The 24,402-nt window shown below is 40.7% G+C and overlaps 1 protein-coding gene and 1 long non-coding RNA gene across 3 annotated transcripts in view; one reads left to right on the forward strand and one right to left on the reverse strand.

Annotated features, from left to right (window-relative positions):
- Nucleotides 1–22,548, forward strand: part of ALG9 (ALG9 alpha-1,2-mannosyltransferase) — a 119,391-nt gene extending 96,843 nt beyond the window's left edge. For both annotated transcript variants that reach the window (XM_072611129.1, XM_072611130.1), the window contains one exon: nt 22,329–22,548. In XM_072611129.1, the coding sequence (XP_072467230.1) occupies nt 22,329–22,452 (124 nt within the window). In that variant the 3' untranslated portion in view covers nt 22,453–22,548. The remainder of the gene's footprint in view (nt 1–22,328) is intronic.
- On the reverse strand, nt 1,320–18,716 carry LOC140505290 (uncharacterized). Its single transcript, XR_011967439.1, has 5 exons — nt 18,606–18,716; nt 17,419–17,496; nt 16,868–16,976; nt 3,865–4,013; nt 1,320–2,182 (listed from the first exon to the last, which is right to left on the reverse strand). It is a non-coding gene; the product is annotated as an uncharacterized lncRNA (long non-coding RNA).
- Nucleotides 22,549–24,402: the final 1,854 nt, after the last annotated feature.

Raw genomic sequence — 24,402 nt, forward strand, 5'->3', positions numbered from 1 at the left:
TCAATCAGTCTTAATTAAATGTCTTGATTAAATGCCTGTTGGGTATCAGGCACTATAGAAGTTTCTCTAGGGCAAACAAAAGTAGTCCGGTGTTTCTTAACCTTTTTTTTGGGTCATAAACTGCTTTAGCAGTTTGGTATAGTGCACATGAGCCCCTTCTCAGATTAGTAAATAACTGAAGGAAATACTAAATTTCAGTTAGAGGTTAGTAAAAAGAAATGTTACTTTTTTCCCATCTAAGCTATAGATTTCCTGAAATCTTTCCACGGACCCTCTGTTATGAATCCCAGTATTAGACACAGATCATGACTTCAGGGAGTGTGTGTGTGTCTGTGTGTCTGTGTATGTGTTGTGTGTATGTTTCCAGCTATAAGCATTGTAGGAGTTCAGACAAGTGAGAGATAAACTAGAATATGGAGTTTTCATGAAGAATACAGGGTTGAGTTGGTGTGGGTGATCCTTCAGTTGGATCTTAAGGGGATAGGTGAGGAGAGCTCATTTCCCTAGCTTCTGGACGTATGCATACAGCATGAGCAATGGGAGCAGAGTCAGAAAGCAGGATGTGTGAGGGGAGCAGTTAGGAAATTTCCTCACGTTTTTCTTATTATCTGTTTAACTTTGTTTTTCATGAGATGGCACTGTTCTAAAATAAGGATGAAGTCAAAATAAGTGGGTTTGTTTAAAACTAATCCGGACTCTTAAAATGAAGAAAAGACAGCTAAACAGCATTTCCCACAATCCATGTTCATAATGAACATTTGAAAGTTATTTGAAAGTTTGAATTTGTTCACCTTCTTTTCTTGTTCTGTGGGTTGCAGCGGGTCCAACAAAAATTGGTCCTGGCCTAACGAATGGGAAGGAATTCAGGTTCGATGGTCGGTAACAGTGGCCCTCAGGTAACCCAGAGTATGTGACCAGGAAGTCTCAGAACAAAGGAGCCTCAGAATTGCAAGGGACTTCAAAGGTCATATAGTTGAATCCTTGCTTAAGTAGAAATTAATTTTACAAGTGATCATCCAGCCTCCACTTGAAGTCCATAGTAATGAGAAATCTATTACCTCCCAGTAGTAATGTTCTGTTACTATTATCTAGTCTGTTCTGTTTTACATTGTTCTTCCTGATTAAGTTCTATTTCTTACCCTTAGTTTCACCCCCTAAAGCCAAGTAACACAAATCCAGTTCTTCTTGCACATGACAGTTCTGTGGCTGCTTGAAGATAGCTGTCATATTCACCCCAAGACAGTAGTACCAAACTCAGGGGCCACTAAATCATGTATAAGATTTCCTGCATACTGCATGTTAATTTAGAAAACCACATATTAACATTATATTTTATTTAATTTTTAGTTATTTTATTAACTCTTTCCCAGTTACATTCTAACATGGTTCTGGCCACAGCCGTGTGTTTGACTGCTCGGCCCTAAATCTTTTCTTTCTTTAAACTAAATGTTCCTGGCTCATTCCACCAGTCCTCTTATGGATCAGCTGTAATGTTTCTGCTCGCAGACTTTGTACTTTAGCAGCAAAGTTGTTAAAGGATACACTGAAACATTTATCTGGTTGTGAATCCATATGATGATACTATCACCAAGGTCATATACTCTCTATTTTGTTCACAAAGATGTCGACATAAGATATTGTCAAATGCCTCACCAAAATCTTAGGGTCAGTTAGGCTAGTCTGATAAATCTGTGCTTAATCCATACTGATTCTTACTGGTTAGTAAGAATTAATGCTTGAAAATCACCCTGTAATAGTATCTTCTATAATTTTTCAAGGAATTGGATTCAATCTCCATAGCCTATTCTCTGAATATCTCTCTGCCCTTGTGCCTTTTTGAAAATCAAGACATTTACCCTTCTTCTCTCATATTTCAAAGATCACCAACAGTGACTCAGCAAAGCTATCAGTTCTTTCGTTAACCTAAAATGTCGCTTTATTTGATAGTACCAGTGATAACACCTTGGTGACTTAAATTCATTGAAGGCAGCTAGATGCTCTCTTACCATTTCCTTATTTCGGTTTCAGCTCCCTGTTATTCAGTCTCCAGTTTAAAGGTATTTTCCTTGATAAAGAAAATAGAAGCAGTGTAAGATTGACTTGAGCAGTTGTGCCTTTACTCCACACTCATCAGCTCCTATATCCAGGCAGAGGTTCTATCCAATCTTTGATGTTCCTTTTCCTACCAATATAGATTTAAAAAAAAAAAGTAAAAATAAACTTTTTTGTTATCTGTAGCATTCATTGCCAGACTCAAAGGTAATACCAGCCTAAGAATTATGGGACAAGAGAATAAATGGCACAGCCTCAGGAGTTCCTGATTATCACAGATGCTTTCTGCTGAAATTGTTAGAATTCTTTAGGATTGTGACACATAGAGGAGAATAAGGAAGCCCCAGTCTTGGGTTAGAGCAGTTCCTAGGGCGGCCAGGTTGAGAAGAGTATTTGAGGGAGTGGTGGCCTAACTGCCTCCTCTTTTTTGTGGATTAAAGGTTCTGCTCTCTTTCATGGAGCATTAGAGGCCTCAGATGTAGTAAGATTGAGTGAAGCCCACGGTTATATGGCACCAGTGACTATTTCCTCCATTCTTTTCTCTTACAATGCTCACTGTCCTCAGCGCGTCTACTATTCCTGTCATTGTCTAACTTTGTAAAGGCTGTTCAGACTCCTAAAATAATCCACTAGAGTTTGCTGGCAATTTTTTTTTGGAGTAGGGGGAGTCTAAACTAGTTGACAGTATCACTTTAAAAACTAGGCACATTTGTCACTCTGTGACTGTCTTGCATTACATACATTCTAAAATAAGACGGTATTTTTTTTCCTTTGAAGCTTGATATAATTGCTACTTGTATAAAATAGCTTGACAAGTGGGCGGACATAATGCCAACTCTGAGATTCCCCAGGGAGGAGTGAAGCAGGAGTGTTGCAATAAATTACCAGCTTGCTGGTGAACTGGTCTCTATCGGTGGTGGGAATATATGGCTCCTAGTGTCTGGAGGGAAATGCCTTTCTGTAGTGCTAGAATTGGACTTTTGTACTCCAGAGTCTACTTGGATTACTGAAGCAAATTGTGATGCTGTTGCTTTTATGAACAGTTACTTTCCTCCCACCTTCCTGTAGAGAAGAAAACTAGCTCTTTCTCAGGTCCCCTGCTTCTTGCTTTTATTCCAGATCTACAGAGTGTAAGATTTGAGTTTCCCTATTTTAAGGTACATTGGTCTTACCTAAATGAACTTTGTTTGGTTAGTTAGCAAATTGAGGCTAGAACTTGGTTCTTAAATAAACAGTATTCTTCATAGATTCATAATAATGATAATAACATTTTATTTGTATAGGACTCCCTAGTTTTCAAAATGGTTTCACTTATATACATTATTTCATTTTGATCCTCACAATAACCTCGAAAAGTAGGCAAAGAAGACATTTTCACCATTTTATAAATGAAGAAAAAATCTCAGAGTAGCTGGTTAAGTGACTTATCTACATTCACATAGCTGGTAGGGGGAGCAGGTTACATGAAAAAGATAAGCTTAGGTTTTGACATTTAAATTGGAGATGGATCAAATGCAGTTTCCAAATCCAAGTCAAGTGCTCTTTGTACTGCGTTTTTATATGATGGAAATAGGGCGCATTGAGGAGGCATATGATGAGAAGATCCAATTAGCCATTCCCCTTTGTTGCCAGTTTTCTAGTGGGAGCTCCTTTCTATTCCCATAATCCAATTCAAAAGACCCCAGCAGACTCATGAATTAATAATGATAATTTACATTCATATAATGTTTTATGGTTTATAATTAAACCACTATCCCATCTAATCATATCCTTTTGACCTTATGGAGCAGGTAGCACCATCATTATTCTCACCATTTTCGGAGGAGTAAAATGAAGTGGAGAGGTGAAGAGAGCTTGGATAAGGTCACATAACTGGTAGCAGAACCCAGGGAGTTGAGCCAGTATACTTCCTATGGCAACATGTTCCTTCTTCAGTGATAATGCCTTTCGTTCTTCTTTCACTGATGGTGAAATAACTTGTTATAGAAATATTGAAAATTTTTTATCTGTTGACCTTCTGCTAGTTTCAGTTAATCGTATTCTCTTGGGTGATAATGGGTCAGTTGGGTTTTGTAATGCCAGTGCATTACCCATAGCAGCCACTATGAATATGCACACGTATTTCCAGGGTAAATTTGAAAAATATAATAAACTCTCTTCCTCCAGGGCAAAACCAAAATATTTCATTAGAATAATTTAACAGGGTAAGATTTTACAGGGTACTTATCACCAATCCAGGGAGTGCCGACATCTTAAACCTTCTTTCTGTCAGGCCTCCGCACAAAAACAAGTTCCCCTAGAAAAATTGCTCCCTTTGCCCACTCACAGCTTGCTTCTCTCTCTCTCTGTCTCTCACTCTGTGTGTGTGTGTGTGTGTGTGTGTGTGTGTGTGTGTGTGTGTGTGTGTGTGTGTCTCTCTCTCTTTTCTTTAGGCAAGCTCCTCCCAGTCTGAGCTCCATATGATAACAGGCTCCATGTGTTAGGTCTGTTAATGGGTGGGGAAGATCTTCCTATTCTGTTAACATTGCAGGTTTCAAGCCAAGTTTTCTGAAGATTTGGTTTTTCTTCCCTATTTTCATTTCTTTATGAAGTAATAGTGTTTGATAAACTAAGAACATAAACTACTTGGAGAAGGACTCTTTATTCCTCAAGTACTGCTGGAAAAACTGGAATGCAACTGAGCAAAAAATAGGCTAGATACGACCTACATACGAAAGGTCACATTTAAAAAAAAAATAGAGGATAATTAAAGGAGTTATCTTTTTATAAGGGTAGATAGTAGAGAAAATTCTTAGCCAGTCAAGGAACAGAGAAGATCGTAAGAAAGAAAACAAAATTTTAACTACTCAAGTCATATCAAGAAGCATTTAATAAACACCTACGTGCCAATCACTGCTAAACACAAGATACAAAGAAAGGCCAAAAAAAAGTCCCTGATCTCCAGGACTTCACAATCTAATGAAGGAGACAACATACAAATCTATATAGACTGATATACATATGCTTATATCTATATATTGTTTGCACATAGTTTACAGATATCCTTTTAATACCTGCCTGTCTGTATCTATCTAAGATAAATTGGAGATAATCTCAGAGGGAAGACATGAAGATTAAGGAGGACTGAAAAAGGCTTTTTGAAGAAGTTGGATTTTACCAGAGCCTGGAAGGAATGCAGGGGATAGAGATGAGAAGAGAGAATTCTAGCCGTGGAGATCAGCTAGTCAGAACACCCAGAATTAGGAGATGGAGTGTCTTCTGCAAGGACAGTATGGAGTCCAGTATCACTGGCTCACAATTTATGTGGAAGGGAATTAAATGTAAAAAGACTAGAAAGGGTGTGTGTCTGTGTGTGTGTGTCTATGTGTGTGTGTGTGCAGAGGCAGGTTATCAAGGGCTTTTAACACCAGAGGATGTTATATTTGACCTTAGAGGCAATGGGAAGCTGTTGGAGTTTATTAAATAGTGTATTGACATGCTCAAAACTAGGAGAAATCTCCTCCACATACTCAGTATAAAAAATTCCAATTTCTTCACCTTTCCTGGTCCTCCTTAATCCACTTTAGCAAGATAACTTTTGTAGCTAAGTGGAAAATGAAGTAGAGCGGTACTTCTTAAACCATAGGTCACAATCACAATTTAAGAAGCACTGAAGGGGTTGTGAGTGGAAAAAGTTTAAGAACCCCTGAACTAGGAAGGGACTTGAGATAAGCATTAGATGTTGAGGGCCAGCACCAGGGTGGTGGCAGTGTAGGGGACAACTGTGAGAAATGTTACAGAGGTAAAATTGACAGATTCTGGTAACAGATTGGATAGAGGAGATGAGAGAGTGAGAAATCAAGGTTGCAGTCCTCGGGGCCATGGGAGGATAGTGGTGCCCTCAGTGGTAATAGGGAAATTTGGGAGCGGGGGGAGGACTTGGGGGAAATATAATAAGTTTTGGATATGTTGAGTTTAAGATTTCTACTGGATATCTGATTTGAGATGTCCAGTATAGGAAAGAGGTTATGGCAAGATGGGTAGATTTTAGAATCATCAGCTTGGCCATGATTTTTGAATCCATAGAAGCTGATGAAATCACCAAGTGAAATCGTAATAGCAGGAGAAGAGAAGAGGACCCAGGACAGAGCTGTGTAGGAAAACCACAGTTAGTGGGTATGATCCAGATAAAGATACAGCAACAGAGACTGAAAAAGAGTGGTCAGATAGGTAGGAAATAACCAGGAGAGAAGAGTGTCATGAAACCTAGAAAGAAAAGACTGTCAAGAATAAGAGAGCCATCAACCATGTCACAAACTGCAGAGAGGTCACAAAGGAAGAGCTTGAGGAAAGGCCATTGGATTTGGCAATTGAGACAACAATCACTTTGGAGAGCACAGTTTCTGTCGAATAAGGAGGTCAGAAGCCACACAATAGAGGGTTAAGGAAAGAATGAAAGGAAAGAAAGTAGAAGCTCCCTTTGTACATGACCTTTTCAGGGAATTTATAAAACGAGAGCTAGTGAAGATAGATGGATCAAGTGAGGGGTTTTTGAGGATGAGAGAGAGATGGGCATATTTGTAGGCATTAGAAGAGGAACCAGTAGATAGAAACTGAAGAACAGCGAGAAAGCAGGGATGACAGAGGAAGCAATCTACTGGACAAGATGGGATGGAATGCAATCACCTGTGCATACAGAAGGATTTGCCATAACGAGAAGGGCCAGCTGTTCGTATGAGACTGGGGTTATGAAGGAGATAGTGTCAGAAGACATCTGAGTAATGGGATGAGGAAGAACGGTGGAAAAGGGGGAACCTTTCAGCAAATGAGCACAATTATTGTTATTACTATTTTTAGAGAAATAAGAGAGAAGTTTCTCAGCTGTGAAAGGATAGGAGGAAAGGGAGCCAAAAACTAAAGTCTTTGCTTATACAAAATCAGAGCAGCTAGGTTATAAAGGGAAGCAGGAAAAACCTAGGAAAGAAAGTCTAGAATTCAGAGAAGACAAAATCCAAGGGATGAACTAGCCTTACATATCTGTATGCAAGTGCACAAACATGGAAAAACAAAAGATAACAGGTTGAAGAGGCAAACTTTACATCATATATAATATTCAGTATATAATGTTGAAATTTTATTATGACCCTGGAATATGCTTTCTTTATTAAAAAGGTACGAGATAAGTAAAGGTGGAGCAAAATAACATTATGTCTTGTGAAGCTACATGCTTATGAGGAAATCTAGAAACCATAGAAGAGTTGTGTCATGAAAAACATTTGGGTGAACATCTGTGCAGGTAAAAGCAGAAGCAGTATCTGAGTATACTACGAATCAACTAAACAGAACAAGACATTGATGAGAAGTCTGAACAACAGATCATAAGGCTGGTAGAGGCATAATGTAGTCAGGATAGAGAACATGAAGGATCTGGATTTCTGGAGGGGTTCTCCCTTCCAAAATCAAAGTAGTTAACAGTTTCATGACTTGACTGAATGATGCCATCAGAATGGGTAAAGCAGAGAAATTTCCCTCTAGATCTGATTCTGACCAACAAGGAGGACCTTGTTTTTCAGAATGAGAATGGGAACTCTGGTAGCAGTGATCACTTCATCAGAAGGAAGGAGGGAATCAGTCCATAGTGACAAACACATTAGATTTTGGTAAAGGAGATTTCACCAGGTACAGAGAAATGACATATGGGAGCTCATGGTTTAAGCTCAAGAGGTATGTTTTCATGAACAAAATTCTGAAGATGCAAAGAGAAATGATATTTATGAAAAAGAAATGTGCAGGTTATCTAAAGATGAATATATGTTCTCAGGGAACTTGGTAATCAACCTGAATTTTAAAGATGTTCTAAGGGTAGAAATAAAGGTACTTCATAAAGGATGAATATAAAATCATGGGGTTGTACTTTCTTTTCATTCTCCTATCCTCTTTCCCCAGTTCCACTACCTTGATGCCTGACCCTCAGCAGTTATGAATCATGTGTCCAAGCCGTGGCCACTGTAGCCATTTAAGACCTGTGTGGCAGCTTGGGCGATTGTAGTATCTAAGCCCTGGTATCAGTGCTACAGAGACATTTGATGAAATTGTTAGACAGATCCCACTGTAAAGAACCAAGTTAGGCTATCTCCTGAAGCATTTTCCCACGTGTTGGCTGATTTCTGAACAATTTCTTACCTAAGGAGATTTTTTCAAAGAAATAGACATATGGTTCACAGAATAGTCCAGCAAGCTGTTCCCATCTGCAGCTCTCACTACCCAGGTGGGAAGTAAGATTATGCCCCTTTGATAGAATTTGGTTCTATGCCAACAGTTCAGAATGCCCGAGTGAGTGTTGGAGTCCTTTGGATAGAATTAGTTCTGTCTCCCAACCAGTAATTGAAATGCTCCCTTCTGTTCACTCATGTGTCAGTCACCATAGCACTCACTTCCCCCTGTCTTTCCTTCATTTATGCTATTTGATTAGTCACATATGCTGAGGCAAGAGAGAAAAGGCCTGCTTTCCTGCAGTTTACAGTTCCATTACCAGTGTACCATTTGTAAGAAAGTTCCCTTTCATTTCCCACTATCCCGGGTCCTTCCACCTTCCCTGGAGATCCTCCATCTTGAATAGCAATGCCAATCAGACTTGCTTTTTGAAGGAGCACACTGTAGTACTTAGTGGGTGTTAATGGTCAGCAGTCTGTGTTTTTATCCTTATGATTTATAGCCACTTAAAAATAATATACCCCATTTCTAATGTACACTACTGTGAAGGTGACACTGACTCCATCTCGCTATCAGGAGAAGGCTTCTTTCTTGAAACTGTATTTACATCAGTTAGTTGCCAGTAACATCAACCCACTGTGCTAGGGGCTGAGGACAGTGGGGAAATTCAACAGAGTCCTTGCCTTTAAAGAACTTACAGTCTAAGAGAGGATAAGATACACACAGAAACAACCATAAGTATCTCAGGTATTTAGGAGAGGTGAAACAGAAAAAGATAGGAGATTGGAGAGGGGTCGTGGTCATTTCTTCCTGAGGGAATCAGGGAAAGAGATACTTCAGAGAGAAAAATTTCAATAGACTGAATTGTGGAAGGAGCTCTTCCAGGAATGGGGATGAGAGGAAAAAATGAGACTGGGGAGCAGCTGGTTGTCCAGTTTGGAAAGGAAGAGAAAGGAGGGATCAGTCAACAAGGAAATTACATTCTAATGTGGGAAGAAGGGGAGACAAGTATAATCAGAACTGACAAGATAAATACAGAATAAATGGAAGGTGATCATAGTGGAGATGACACTCACAGCTCTGTGGACCAAGAAAAGACTCATGGAGGAGGGGGCATGAAATCTTAAGGAAGCCAGGGATTCTTAGAGTCTGAGGTTGGGAGAGGAAGTGTTCCAGGAATGAGTTAAAAAACACAGAGACAGAATATTATGTGTCATGGGTGAGAAATAGCAGACAGGCCAGGATGGCTGGATCAGAGAATGTGGATTGTAGGAAGTATAATGTGAGATAAATGGAAAAGTGGGAAGGGACCAGATTATGAAAAAGAATTTATATATATATACATATACACATATATGTATGATTTTTTAAAAATAAGTTTTTATTGGTATCTTTTGTTTTTTCATATCATTACAGCTTTTCTCCATGTCCTTCTCTCTCCCAAAGAGTCATCCCATATAACAATATTTTTAAAGACAAAAAAATTAAAAAGAAAATGAAAAACTCAGCATAGCTAATGAAAACATGTGCCTTATGTAACATTTCTGGACCTTCTAACTCTGCAAAGGAAAAGGGTAGAACAAGGATGACTCAGAAAAAGAGATATAAGAAGACAGTTCTACTTGTGTGTGATATGGTCAGACCTAATCTTTAGGCAAATAACTAGTAGCTGAGTAGATGAATTGGAATAGGGAAAGACTTGAGGCAAGGAGATCAATTTAGGAGGTTGTTAAAATTGTCCAGGTGAGAGGTGAGAAGAAACTGAATGTGGAGTGTAGCAGTGTGAGTAGGAAGATGGGAACATGTGGGAGAGATGTGGTAAAGGAGGAAACAATCAGACTGGCAGTTGATTAAATGTTATAGGGTAAGCAAGAAAGAAACTGAAGTTGACACCAAGGTTGCAGACCCGGGTGACTGGGAGGATGAGTCTCTTCACATATTTGGGAAGTTCAGAAGAGGAGATGACTTGGTGGAAAAGACAGTGAATCCTGTTTTGGACCTGTTGAGTTTGAGATGCCTATGGGACATCTAGTCTAAAATAACCAGCAGGAAGTTGGTGATGAGGAACTAGAGCTGAGGAAAGAGAATAGAGAAAGTCATTTGCCTAATGATAATAGTCAAATCCTTGGGAACTGATGAGAATACTAAATGAGAGAATGTAAAGAAACAGAAAGAAGAGATGCCAAGACACAGTCTTTGGGGACAGGGCCCCCACAATAAGTGTGTGTAAGAAATGGTTGAAGATACAACAAAAGAGACTGAGAAACAGCAGTCGAGTAGGAAGTGGGACAAGAGAAAGAAGCCACCAAAATCCAGAAAATATTCAGGAGGACAAAATAGTCAACCATGACAAATAGGGAGCAAGAAGGATGAGTGTGGGAAAAAGACCCATTAGATTTGACAACTGAGCAATCATTGGTAACTTTGGAGAGAGCATTTGATTGATGAAGTCAGAATTACAGAGGGTTTAAAAGGGAATGAGAGATGAAATAGAGGTACTGATTGTAAAGGGCTTTTTCAAGAAATTTTGCTGAGGAGGAAAGCTATGTAAGCTGGAGGGCATGGCAGGATATAATGAAGTTTTGGTTTTTTTTATAAGGATGGTTGAGTTATTGGGAGATTTGGGGAAGATGGTAGTATTTTAGTACCTACAGGAACCCACATATCTTTCAGATATCCCAATAAAGCTTAAAAATTTAGATATTAAAGAAAAGAATAAGGAGAACTGCTTATAGATTCTGTCTTAGCCTAGGGATGCACAGAGGGACAGTGAGAATCCTGCAGAAACTCTGAAGTAGAAAAGCTGGGTAAGTGAAAAGCACAAGAAAAGCAGCCCTACAGCACCTGGGGTGGTGGTATGCTGTGAGATGAGCCTAGTGATTCCCAAGGGGTAGGAGAAGGACCTTTGGTGAGACCAGCTCAGGAACAGACCTGGAGCCCAATGAGGGGTGGCCCTGGAGCCTAGCTTTGGGAGAGGAATCCCGGGTAGAGCTCAACTCAGGAATGGCCCAGAACTCCCTAGTGATCAGTAAGCCCCACATGAAGAGAAAGAGGAAAAGGGGCCTTGTGGAGCTTAGAGGGGTAAAACTGTGAGCCACTTGTCAGTGAGAAATTGGCCCTGGGCATCCCCCTGCTAGAGGTAGCTCAGGACTCCCCACAGCAAGAAGAGGGAAAAGTTGCTTGAAACTCTGGCCAACAGATGAGGGACCCTGAGCAACATCCAGGAAAGCCTGACCCAGCTGTGCACACGGACAGCCTTGGCCTGAACTACAATAGGAACAAGTTCCAACAATTCCTACAGTAGAAAGGGCCTAATTTTGGATGCTACAGTTAGGGACCAGGCACAGTCTGCCCCTCCCCATTCAGGAGGGCAGCAGAAGTTTTACTCAACCTATACCATGAGGCTGCTGAGATGAGTAATTCAAGAAAAATACTATTAGGAAAAATGCCTTGCTTCAGTTGACTCCCAGGGTAAAAATCCCGAGGAAAAGAGCAGCTTCCCAAGAAGTTCAAGTAGAGCCTTAGAGAACAAGATGTCCTAGCCACAAGGATTACAAAAAGAAGAAACATAGGGAAGAAATGAAATGTGATACCAAGTAGAATGGCCAAGGAGAATTGATGCCTCTGATAGGTGAAAACAAAATCAAAAGACTGAGGGGGAAAACAGAAGAAAACAGAACAAATTACTGTCATAGACCACCTTCCTGGAAAACATGATCATGGAGAGAGAGTTTAAGGATCTAAGAACCAACTGCCCCAAAGTGTAAAAACTTGAGGTAGCAATGAAAATAGAATATACTAGTCTCCTCTGGAAAGAAATCCCAAACTGAAAACACCCCGATCATCTTAGCCAAAATTCAAAGCTTCCAGGTTAAAGAAGAAATACTCCAAACAAGCAGAAGCATAGAGCTCAAGTACCATGGAGCCACAGTGAGGCTCACAGATGAAGACTTGACAACTGCCACTTTAAAGGGGAGGAAAGCTTAGACTACACTATTCCTTAAAATCCAAAATAACCTATCTGGCAAAAGATAATCCTGTGAGGGGAGAAGGCAAGAGAGGAATAGACCTTTGACGAAGTAATTTCCAAGCATCTTGAGGAAAAGGCCAGAACTGAGTATGCATTTTGAAATGGAAATGTAGGAGCCAAAATAAACATTAAAAAGTACACACATGTTTAAAAGGGAATAAGTAGGGATGGATTGTTTACTTACTAATAGAGGGATAATGGAGTTCTTCTCAAAACCTTAATATCTTTAAGAGTCGTAGAGAAAGATGAATATGATATACAGAGGTGGATACACCTGTAGGTGGATTTTGTTCTGTTTTGATGGTCTTTGGGGAAATAAGAAATGAGAGGGATAGGAGGAGGAGGAAGGAGACAGGTGCATAATATTATTTAAACATAGAAGAAGGGTTGGGGAAAATAAGTATTCATGAACTTCACCTTCATCTGAACCAGATAAAGGAAGACTGAATACAATTATGCATAGACAAATATATATTTAGAGATCATGGTATATAAATATATTAAATTCAGAGGGGAAATAGAGTGTCATCTTTGACTTTCCACTCTCACCTCCCCTATCCAGTCTGTTGCCAGTGCCTATTTTACCTTTGTAACATCTTTCATATATATGTACCCCCTTCTGTTCTCTGACACTCTCACCACAGTGGTTTAGGCATTAGCTCACACCTGAACTATTTTAGTAGCCTGCTGGGGGTCCTCCTGCCTCAAGTCTCTCCTCACTCTAGTCCATCCTCCTTTCAGCTGACAAAGTAATCTTTATAAGTGACCAGGTCACTCTTCTAACCCAGTAAACTCCCGTGGCTCTCTGTGACCTCCAGGATCAAACATTAAATCCTCTGACATTCAGAGTCCTTCATAACCTGCTCCCCCCCCAACTCCACACACACACACCTGAAATAGATGCTGAAAATGCTTTTTGACAAAAATCAACATCTATTTCTATTTAAATTTCTATTTAAAATACCATTCCTTAATATATTAAAAAATGTGTAAGAGTGAGAACAAACATATATAATGGAGAAAAGTTAAAGGCCTTTTTAATAAGATGAAGGATAAAGCAAGGATGCCCATTTAATCACTATTATTTAATGCCAACTTAGGAATGCTAGCTATAGCAATAAGACAAGAAAGAGAAATACGGGCAAAGAAGAAAGAGAGTGGTCGCTTGTTGCAGGTTGGTGTGATGATTAAAGGCAGCTTGGACATACTGTGAATGGAGTGCTGGATCTGGGGTCAGGAAGACCCGAGCTTCAATCCAATTTCAGTGTCTTACTAGCTTTGTGAACCTGGACAAGTCACTTAACCACTGTCTGTCTCAGTTTTCTCATCTGTAAAATGAGAACCCAGTTCCCAGGGTTGTTTTGATGATAAAATGAGATAATAGTTGTAAAGCACTTTGTAAACCATAAGTTAGTTTATGAATATTTATTATTATTATTATTTTTAATGTATATTCTCCTATAAAACCCTAATGAGTCATCAAAAATTAATTAAAGCAATAAATATATTCACCAGAGTTGCAGGATTTATTTTATAATCCACACAAATAATCAGCATTTCTGTAAAATACTTACAAAACTTGCCAGGAAGAGCTAGCAAGCCGTTTGAGAACTATATGAATCTATGTTTGTAGAAGCAAAGATAGACCTAAATAAAATGGAGAAATATTATTTACTCATGAACAGGTCTGGTACAATAAATGTTAGTCATACCTGAATTAATGTATGTATTCATTCCCACACCAAACCCCACAAGTGTTAGTCTGTAGAATTAGAAACAATAGCAGCGTAATTCACACAGAAGAACAAAAGGTCAAGAATCTGCAGGGTGTTAATGAAATGGTGTGAGGGAAGGGTACCCATCAATAAAAGATCTCAAATTATATTACAAAGCAGTAATCATGAAATAATTTGCTTCAGTCAAAAAAGAGAAGACAGCAGAACAGATAAGGTACACAGCAACTAAGGGGAAGGGCTTTCAGATGTAAAGGAAACACTTTATACCTTAGAAGGAGTCTTAGATTTGTGTGACTCACCCATGAAAAGGTCCCCAGAAACAATAAACTTGTCCCAGGGTAAGACTACCTCCATACCTTTTTCTGTGGATGCCCATGGGCTTCTCATACTCAGTCTGGGAAATGGTCACCATAAGTAAAATTTTTGGCATCCCTCCCTAAAGAACCCATGCTCTAGCCAGGAAAAATGGTGAAGCAGGAAAGACTACATCTCACCCACCTCCTACCTGAATTCTGTGACAAACCTCAGAGCCAAGTCTCCAATCTTTGGTTAAATATTACTTGCTGTTCTTACTAAAAAATCCCCGTCATGCTTTAGCAGAAAAGGGCATGCTAATACTCAGTGTCAGAGCCAGAGGGTAGAGGTGGTAGAGGCTGCAGTTGCCCCTTGAAAAGCAAGAGTGGGGAGTCCATTGAGTCAGGCTGTCCAGCAGAGGTGCCATGGTCTATGAAAATTTCAATAACCGAGTGTCTTACCTTGCCCAGTCTTGTCCAATCTACCCATCCACTGAAATTTGCCCTAGAAGGAGTGAGGGCAGCTTAGGTGGCATAGTGTATAGAGTGCTAGACCTAAGTCAGAAGGTCTGAGTTCAAATCCAGTCTATGACTCATACCAGTGTGACCCTGGGCAAGTCACTTAACTTCTGTCCACCTCAGTTCCCTCATCTGTAAAGTGAAAATAATAATAGCACCTACTTTCAGAGATGATGATGAGGATAAGGTGAGATTTTTATGACACCTTGCATATCTTAAAGCTCTATATGAATGCTTCCTTTTATCATTATCATCATTATTACCCCATCTTGGCCATAGAGTGACTGTTCTGTCCCTTATATTAATATATTGCCATGCCCTGCCTTGATGTGAACTGCATGAGCCTTCTGCTATTTCAGGATTGTGTGTCTTGGTGACTACATGGATTTCCTAAACATGGCTTTGGAGAAAGGGCTTTGTAACTGTCATTCTTGCTATGTTATTTGAGTGAATACCTTTGCCAAGATCGAAGTCCACTGACTGATTGTTAATGAGAAGCAAAGCAGTGGGTGCGTGTGAGCTGGAATGTTAGGCATAGTGAACCACAGAGCTACCCTCTGGAAGCCAAGGGAATAGGTTCTCACCGAGCACCCAACCTGCTACAGTCAGTTTGAGTTGGAAGAGTTAGCCCAAAGTTAGTGCTACATCTATATAAGACTGACGCATGGAAGAGTACTGGATTTATAGTCAGGACTTTGGTAAAATTTTGGTTCTACTACTTACTACTACTGTGACAATGGATAAGTCACTTATTCTGTCGTGGACTCAGTTTTCTTATCTGTAAAGCCAAGGGGATTTTACTTACTAGATGATTTCTGAGGTGCCTTCCAACTCTGTAATTCTGTAAAGTAGCATAAAGGAAAATTGGAAATACATTTGATTTGTTAAGTTCAAAGGATCTAAGAGAGGATGACAATGTTGAGAGGTCATTAGATGGATTCCATGGGCAGAGATATGGAATAAGGAAGATCCATTCTTGAAAGCCACATAAGGGGCCAAGTTTTTCGGAATGGGGTGCAGCTTATGGACAGTGTGAAATATGTGATGACTGCAGAGAGGTAGAGGACATGAAAGCCCAGGCGCTGAAGTTGTTGAAAAGGTGGGAGAGTGCCCTGGAAGCTGGTGTATGGCAGTGACAAAAACCAGTAGATCCTCTCCTACCTCTGCTTCTGACCCTCCTGACTTCACCGCAGTGGCTAGCTTCCTTCTCACCCTGGAACATCCCTCAGGATCCCTTCTTCCATTTGTTAGTTACCTCTGAAATTTCCTTTTTGAATGAAGCCCCAGACCAGCTGTCGTTCATTTCTCTTCCAGCTCTGCTTCTGACTTTTTGCACTTTACCCATTTAGGTGTTATCTTCCCTCTTCCTGTCCCCTCCCCCCAATTAAAAATGTAAAGGGAAGGGAAAGGAGCATTTAGTAAGCACCTACTGTGTGCCATGCACTTGCTAAGTACTTTACAAACTCACAACCACCCTGGGAGGTGGATGCTATTATTATCCCCATTTTACAGTCGAAGTAACTTGAGGCTGACAAAGGTGAAGTGACTTGCCTAGAGTTACACAGCCAGTGTGAGGGTGAGGGTTGGAGGCTGAATTTGACCTTGGGTCTTCTGAAGGCCGTGTCTAGCACTCGGTCCACTGTGCCATCCAACTCCTTTTAAGAGCACTCCCCCAGACTTCACTAATGATGTTTTTGATCATGCCCAGCTCTTCTTGAGATTCCTGAGTTTACCAGCAAGGGACTTTGGGGTAGACTGTGGCATGAGACCTGAATGAGAATGTGGACCAGTTTTTCTGAACCTAGGAGCACTCTCAAAGTTCAGTTTTGTGTTTAGGTTTGTAAACTGTAAATGTCATGAACATACTGCCTTCAGAAAGCCACATTAACAGAGGTAGCATGAGGAATACTGACAGTGGTTTTAGATTACAGGCTTACAGAGGATATTAAATGTTGGAAGAATATATTAAAAATAAAAATAATGAGAGAAACTCTTCTCTAAATGTGTTAGATTTGTTTCCTTTTTAAAGTGAAAAATGGACCTACCAGATCTCTTCGTGCCTGCTGAACTGGAGACATCGGGGACTAGCAGCCAATCTTCCATTGACGTCAGCAAGAGCAGATTTAAATCTCCACGGCAGAATGCTCCCCAGCCCTGATAAATGGGTCGGGTAATTGAATTAGAAAACATTCTGAGCCATCAGCTAATTATGCTGTTTAGGCAACTGCTTTGTCCAAGTTTGTTTCATCTTCCGTCCATCCACTGCATGAGTGGCTCTCTCCCTGGGAGGGTCTATGTCTCAGCTCTCATGAGGGGGATCTGTCTTTCATATCTCCTTAGACTGGGCTGCGTCTGCTCCCACACAGCTGTATTTTGGCTTTTATGCTGTAAGATTCTTAAACCTTAGGACCGTTGATTGTTTTAGTTTTATAGGCATTTTTAAAAAAATATGTAGAGGCATATGCATACAACCTTGTGTATGTGTACACATACTTAGGTTATAAACTTGCTATTCTAGGGGCCAGACCCTTATTTCCCTTATGAAAGCAAATAACAAATTTGATTTCCCTTCTTTCACAACAACCCTACCACTCACCAGAAACTGGAAAGGTCACAATCTTTAGTTAGCATGTCAAAGCTGTTGATGAGAAAGATTTCCAGAATGGCAGCTGCACTGTTAGAGATGAAGAATTCAAATGAATTTGTTCTTTATTAAAAAATAAAAAAACAAAAACGAAACAAAAAACCCCAATACAGACTCTCATTCCAGTCCAGAGGTGGGAGTGGAGCTAAACATACTCAGTGTTTTTCTCACTATATCTGGTGAAAATTGGTGATTTCATGGGCTAAAGATAGAGGGTGTTGGCCTGCTTTGGGTCACAAGTAGAAGTTGCAGGAGAAAAAGCAACATGAAGTTGGTTTGCCAGCCTGTTCCATTCACAGTTAAGATTGGAGGACAAAGACACGTATTCTAGACTCTTCCTTTAATTCCTCTCACCACCCCCCACCTTCATCTTTGCCTTTTACATAACGTTAAGTTTGGATCTTAGAAGTTTCTTTTCCCTTTCTTCATTGAGTACATAGCCAGAGATCAAATCTTTTGTGGGTTGGTGGTAGAGGAGTTAATTGTGAGAATGAGTTTAGGTTCAGATGAGAAAGACCTGATCTTGTTTTCTCTGGTGGGGGGTACTGACATGTCTAAGTCAAATCCAGAGTCTGTTCTCATTAGGATAGCTTCTTAGCCAAGGCTGCATGCTCAGGAGGATAGAAAAGCATCTGTGAAGCTACTTGTCATTCACTGCTAAGGACAAAAGAGATCTCATTTTTGTTGCCTTTAAGTGTTCTAGTAATGGGAGTAAAACGTCTCTTTCTTATTGTTAGTGTGGCTATCTCTATGAGACATGTAACCTCTCCACCCCTCAAGGTTTTGTGTGGCTTTTAGAACCACCTAATTATTCATCAGACATGAATAGTATTGAGGGTAGTTTTTATTTTTCCCATAGAATAAAGTCTAAATTACTGAATCTCACATTCAAGCCCTCCCACAATTTAGCCCCCGCTTTCCTTCAATTCAAGAGATTTTTTTTTAATTAACAAGCACTAATTTTTCCTTCCTCCCACCCCCCCACTGAAAAAAACCCAACAACACTATTTCATCATATAAGCATAGTCAAGCAAAACAAGTTCCTACATCGACCATATCCAAAAGGATGTTTCTCTTGCTGCATCTTGTACAATGCACAAGATTGTCTAAGAGTCTTAAGTTGCTGAGAAGGTGCTGACCTTCATTGGTAGAAGGAGTTTCTTCATCCAGAAGTTCCCTGTATTAGTGAAGTCATAGAAACAAAATGAAAAACAGTCCTTGGCCTCCAGGGACCTGCGTTCTGCCTCTCCAACCTTGTTGCCTACAACTAGCCCTTGGAAACTTTCCACTCAAACTGATATACTCATTGTTCCCTGAACATACCATATACATTCTTGCCTCATGCTTCTGGTCATGCTGTTCTTTCCACGTGGAATGTCCCCCCCCATCCCTCCTTTATGTTCCAGCTCACTTTCCACAACTTCCTCCTCCTCCGTGAAGCTTTTCTGGACAGTTTTAAAGTCTTAGTAATCACTTCTCTGAAATCCATAATACCCATTCGGTACTTGGTTGGCATCTACTACTTTATATTTATTATGAATAGATTATTTAGGGCAGAGTCCACAGGACCAAAGTGTTAGGGGCCCTAGAAAGTGCTGTCTAGTCCAACTTTCTCATTTTACAGATGGAAAAAACCAGATTTATAGAGATTAAGTGACTTAGTCGTAGTCACACAAATAGTAGGTGGCACAGCCAGGATTTGAACCTGATCCTCTGACATCGTGTCTTTGTATCCCCTGGACCTTGAAAGTGGCCTACACGTAATGAATATTTTTTCATGATATGTCATCCCATAAACAACCCGGTATAATCTTTGTTTTGTTGTGTTTTAATCATTGCAAGCCTAATCTCTTCCTATTCTGGTACAAGGTACTGATTATATTTTGTACTGATTTGTGGAGTATGACATTTCAGTAAAATGCCCAGTTTTAGTCATGTGCACCACACTTGGGCTTTTAGGTGTTTACACTGGCTTCCTGCCTTCCATCCTGACTTTCCCCGGAGCCACGTAGCACAGATAGAACAGATAACTTTTGGAAAAACAAAACTACTTCCTCCTCTTGATCACCTTGGTTTCGATCTCCCCAGCTTAAAGCCTGTCTTTATAAGAGCTCAGCCTTCTCTTGTCTTTCTTTCTTCAGAGCCAGTTTTCTCTGTTAGAGCCTCTAAGCTGCTGATTGTTGAAGTACAGTTCTGATTGAGTAGAGAGTACTGTCAGCTCCCAAATTGGGAAGTGTGTGGGCCAAACCTGATAGCATTGTGTTTGGGCATTGCAACAGTCTGCCAGACTGGGGGAGTTATGAAGCCAATGCAAATGCCACACTAGCATTTATTAGTTTGGGATTTGAAAGAAGGATAGGCAGTGGAACATCCCTTATCCATCCCATTGACTGTGGCAGAGAAAAGGTTGTTCTCTGATGTGGTTTTTCTCAGAAATGATTGCTACAGGAAACAGTGGCTGATGTAGAAGGTGGTACGATATTATTTTTTTTAATTTACCAATAAAGTTGTCCCTTTGGCATGTTCCTACTCTTCACAGACTCATCAGTTTGCAAGTTTTCCTTATGTTTCAGGAATCTAATTTAGCTTAAGTATTATTATGTTTGAGACTATGTCTCCCCATCTTTCCCAGGCTAGAAGGGCACCCACCTCCCCACCCCCATTTGATCAGCATGGGAGCTTTGATCTGCTCCATCTCCAACCTGGGATAGGTTACCACACTTAGGATTTAATTCAGACATCTGATAAACTTAGCAGACTGTAGCCCAGAATTCCTGTTCTCAAGCAATCTACCAGCCTCAGCCTTCCCAGGAGCAGGACTTACAGGCATGTACCACCTTGCCTGGCCAATTTAGCTCGTTTAAAATAAATATTAAGTATCTACTTTGTGCAAGGTGAAACAGCCTTGTAGTATGTGGGTAAAGGACTGATCTTGGCGTTTATAAAGACGTAGGTTCAAGTGCTGACTGACACACTGACTGCATGACTATGGCCAAGTCACTTAACTTCTCAGTACCCTAGGCCAGTGGTCTCCAAACTTTTTAAATCACAGGCTGTCAGGCCTAGAGGCCGAAGGGCTACCCGAGTCTTTCCTTACCTGTCGCAGGTCTTTGGCTGGCCAAACTGGATAAACGTGTGAGAGAAGAGACTTTCCAGAGTCGAACAAGGGTTAGGCTTTATTCAGGGTCTTGGTTACATGTGCAGGGTGAATTCTTCCTCAGGAGAGAGGAATCCTCCTCCTCCCAAGGAGGCAAAGATCGTACAGCAAGAGAATGGGAGTGGGAGAAGGGAGGGACCTTCTGCCCTCTAAGGGCCCCTCAGCGCTAAGAGCGCCTTCAGGCTTTCCTGACCCTACTTAAGCTCTCCCGCCACATAGTTTGCACCTGAATACCGTGCCTGCTCTCAGCCCTTGCTAGACAATAACAGGTGTGCTCAGACCATGGATTAATCTCAAGGGTGGGATGCTCTCCCCAGCAAGTTTCCCATGGGGAAGAGGCGGAAATGCACGAGATAGCCCGGGTCTCACACCTCAATTCCCAGCTGTTCCCTGGGGGGCCTCATGAGAACTCCAAGGTTTAGAAGTCCTCACTTTTACCTGCCCAAGACTGTCCACATGAAACTGAGCTTACACCCCCAACAACAGGCTCCATTAATATAACATTTTTTTCATGTTATGATTTTGTTCATTAGAAAACTCATAAAAATAGATTTTATAAGGATGAGAAAGGTGATAGAATATCTAAGAATCAATAGATTGCCCCTGGAGTTTATTAATTAAGGAATGGCATGGTCAGATATGTGCATTAGAAAAATCATTTTGGCCACTGAGGGGAGGCTCTGTTGGAGAGGAGAGAGACTTTTGAGGCAGGGAAACCAGTGAGGAGGCTTTTACAAACCCTAGTGTCAAGGTGTCTAGAGACTTGATTTCAGTCCTGTACTCAAAAGAGCCTTACAAAATTCACCGCACAGGTGTCCTTAATTCCTGAGGAACATAAGTGCCAATTGAGGACTGGACTTCTCTAGTTTCTTTTTGCCTTGACCATAAAAATGTCATGAAGTTATATTAGTCATTGTAAACTTTTTCATTTGAGCTAGGACTTCTCTCTGACAACCTAGTACAAAATTAGTATCAACCCATAAAGGCTGTTTGAAAAGAGATGACAGAGTCCTTGGAGTAGCTGGTTTTTGGAAAGGGTAGGTAAAGAGAAAGATCTTGATTAGGTCACTTAACACCATCTTGTTGGGTAATAAATTCTGCTACTGCTCTGGGAATGCCTTCTTGACCATAGTAATGTCTTGTTTTGTTTTATAAAGGCCTAAGAGGATTATTTCTAGGATAAGATACAAACTCCTCTATTGGCGCTTAAGCGTACCTTCTCACTTGTTACTCCACATTACACAGTACAAACACTCTCTTACCGACAATATTCCATCTCTTTTCTCACTAGCCTTGGCCTCGGGCTACACTATTCCCTAGGTCTGGAATGATTCCTTCTTCACCTCCATCTTGTGGAGTCTTTCCTCGCTTGCTTCAGAATGCAGCTTGAGTGCCAGTTACATGAGGCATTTCCTGATTCCTCTAGCCATTAGTGCCTTGTTTCCCCACATGACCTTTTAGTTTGTATCTATCTATATGTATACATGTTTTTTCTCCAGATCGAATGAAAGTTCCTTCAGGACAAGGACTGTTTATGTTTGTCTTTCCTTCCCTAGAGCCTGGCACGTAGTAGGTGCTTAATAATGATTTATTGATTTCTTTCCCATCATCATCTTGGGTACCATTGGAAAATTTTTTTGTCATTTCTGGTTAATCTGCTGAATGATAAAATTCTCTCCTCATTTTTACCTTTCTAATTTTTCAGATCTTCAAAACTGCTGCGAGCATTCTACATTCCGTTCCTGTCAGAAAAGCATACAGTGTATGTCAGTTACAGCATCCTCAAGCCCCGGAAAGGAAAGCAAGCCAGGAAGAAGACTGGTGCTTAACAGCACACCTGTGGTCCCAGAGAACCAGTGGCTCCACAGCGTCATTTTCTCCAATCATCACTTGTAATATTCACAATAAAGATTTTCCAACAAGAATACTGGAATCTAGGTGCCTCAGGCTATTCAAAGTTAATCCCACACTCTCAGTTCTTGCCTGTATCATGTGAACTGGAGCAGCGTGGGTTTTGCAGTGGAAGACTTCTCCTACAATACCTGTAAACGTATTTTTTTTCTGGTCAGTTATTTGTGAGACTGAAAAAAGAATAAAGCTAACTGTCAGGAAGACTGGGAAAGCTGTGGGCTGGTTGGCTCAGTTCAGCGGTTCTCTTCTGCCATAGCCGAACACCAGAGAAATCCTCAACAACTCTCCTTCCTCTGGGGCTTCTGTTTGGCATCTCCTAGCACTCTTCCTCATGCTTATTCTCAGCCATGGAATCTGAACAACCAAACACCCATCCACGTGACTTTGTTCACAAGACCAGGATGTCTGTCCTGGAGATGTAGCTCAGGAAGGAGGCAAACTTTTGTGGAACTGTGACCTAACTTTTATTCTTTTGTAATTACCCATAAGTTCCATTCTTTCATTTCCTTTTTAAAGTGTGAATTTATGGAGTTTCTATAAGTTGAAGCAGTGTACATTCCCTTGAATGCTAAATGAATGAGGAATATTTGGGGAAAAGTGCTTAATTTTAATTCTCTAGATGATGTCATTGTTTTAAGAAATGTATTTTGTAGAATCCATAGCAGACTCTGGAGGAAGTGATTGAGGGACAAAGTTTCTCGCAGACTCTGAGAGAAAGAAAAAAGATATAACTGAAGAGAGCATGGGGAAGGAGGGGGAGGCAGGAAGCGGAGGCGAGAAGTGAGTCTTCAGAGCATCTCTAGTGACTCCACTGAGAAGCAAATCCTTCCGGGTACTTTGGTGGTATGGCAAAGACAGTACCTGTATATGGCACTCAGAGAAGCAGAGCTGGAAAATTAGAAAGAGCCAGATGACCGTTGGGGATGGTTTTCAATCCAACTATGAAAATAGGACCTGAAAGATAGGAGGGGGTTCAGATGAATGTTGGAACTTTCCATTTTAAGGAGGTGATTTTATTGGGTATGAGTTTGGGTGTGGTTGCCCATGACTCAGACTACTGGGACAAAGCTATGCCTTCCAGGCTGTATTCGTGGTGTGTGGGAGTATCTGTTTTGGTGTTGTTTGGGCAGCTCCCTCGATAGCTGTGGACTCCCCTGTCTCAGGAGAACAAAGAGTACATTGTTGAGTTAGATTCCTCTGCTGGGCCCCACGGGGTCAGTGTAAGTAGTGTTCCTAAACTTTAGGTTTAAATAAGGTGCCAAAAATCCTTAAGAATGCTAATTTCTAGTATCTACTAGTGAGGTAAATTAATTTTCTGACATTTCCATTCCACATCCTAGAAACAGTGGCTTCTCAGCGGGATCAAATCTCAGAGAGGAAAAAAGAGCTGATGAAAGGAGGCATAATTAGTTGCTTACTTCAGAGACTATCTGAGACAGAGCAGAAGCATTAAGAAACGACAGGTCTGGATAGAAGACAAGATTTACAAGTGACATGGAAAGAATTGAGTGTAGGCTCCTTTTAGGTCCTTCTGAGGCTCCTACCTTTAAGTTTCTTTGCCCATGTTAGCATCATAGCAGCCTGGCCAAGAGCTAAAAACATCTTGAGGTAAGGCCTTTGCCTTCTGCCAACATTATTGAAAGGATTATTATAATCCATATTAAAAGGACCACTTAGGTAGACGCAATGTAGACCTTGTAACACTTCTATGTCGTTGCACACTTAGGCATGTGCTAGTAAGTTAAGCAGTTCAGAGGGAGGAATTAAATGGAAAAAAGCACAAACCTATTATGTTGCTGTTTCATCTTGTCCAGGAGATATCCCACAGTTCTCCAAGGCCATGGTCACATGGCCAGGTTCCTGCAGGA

Source organism: Notamacropus eugenii, chromosome 5 (assembly GCF_028372415.1).
Source record: "Notamacropus eugenii isolate mMacEug1 chromosome 5, mMacEug1.pri_v2, whole genome shotgun sequence".
Lineage (NCBI taxonomy): Eukaryota > Metazoa > Chordata > Mammalia > Diprotodontia > Macropodidae > Notamacropus > Notamacropus eugenii.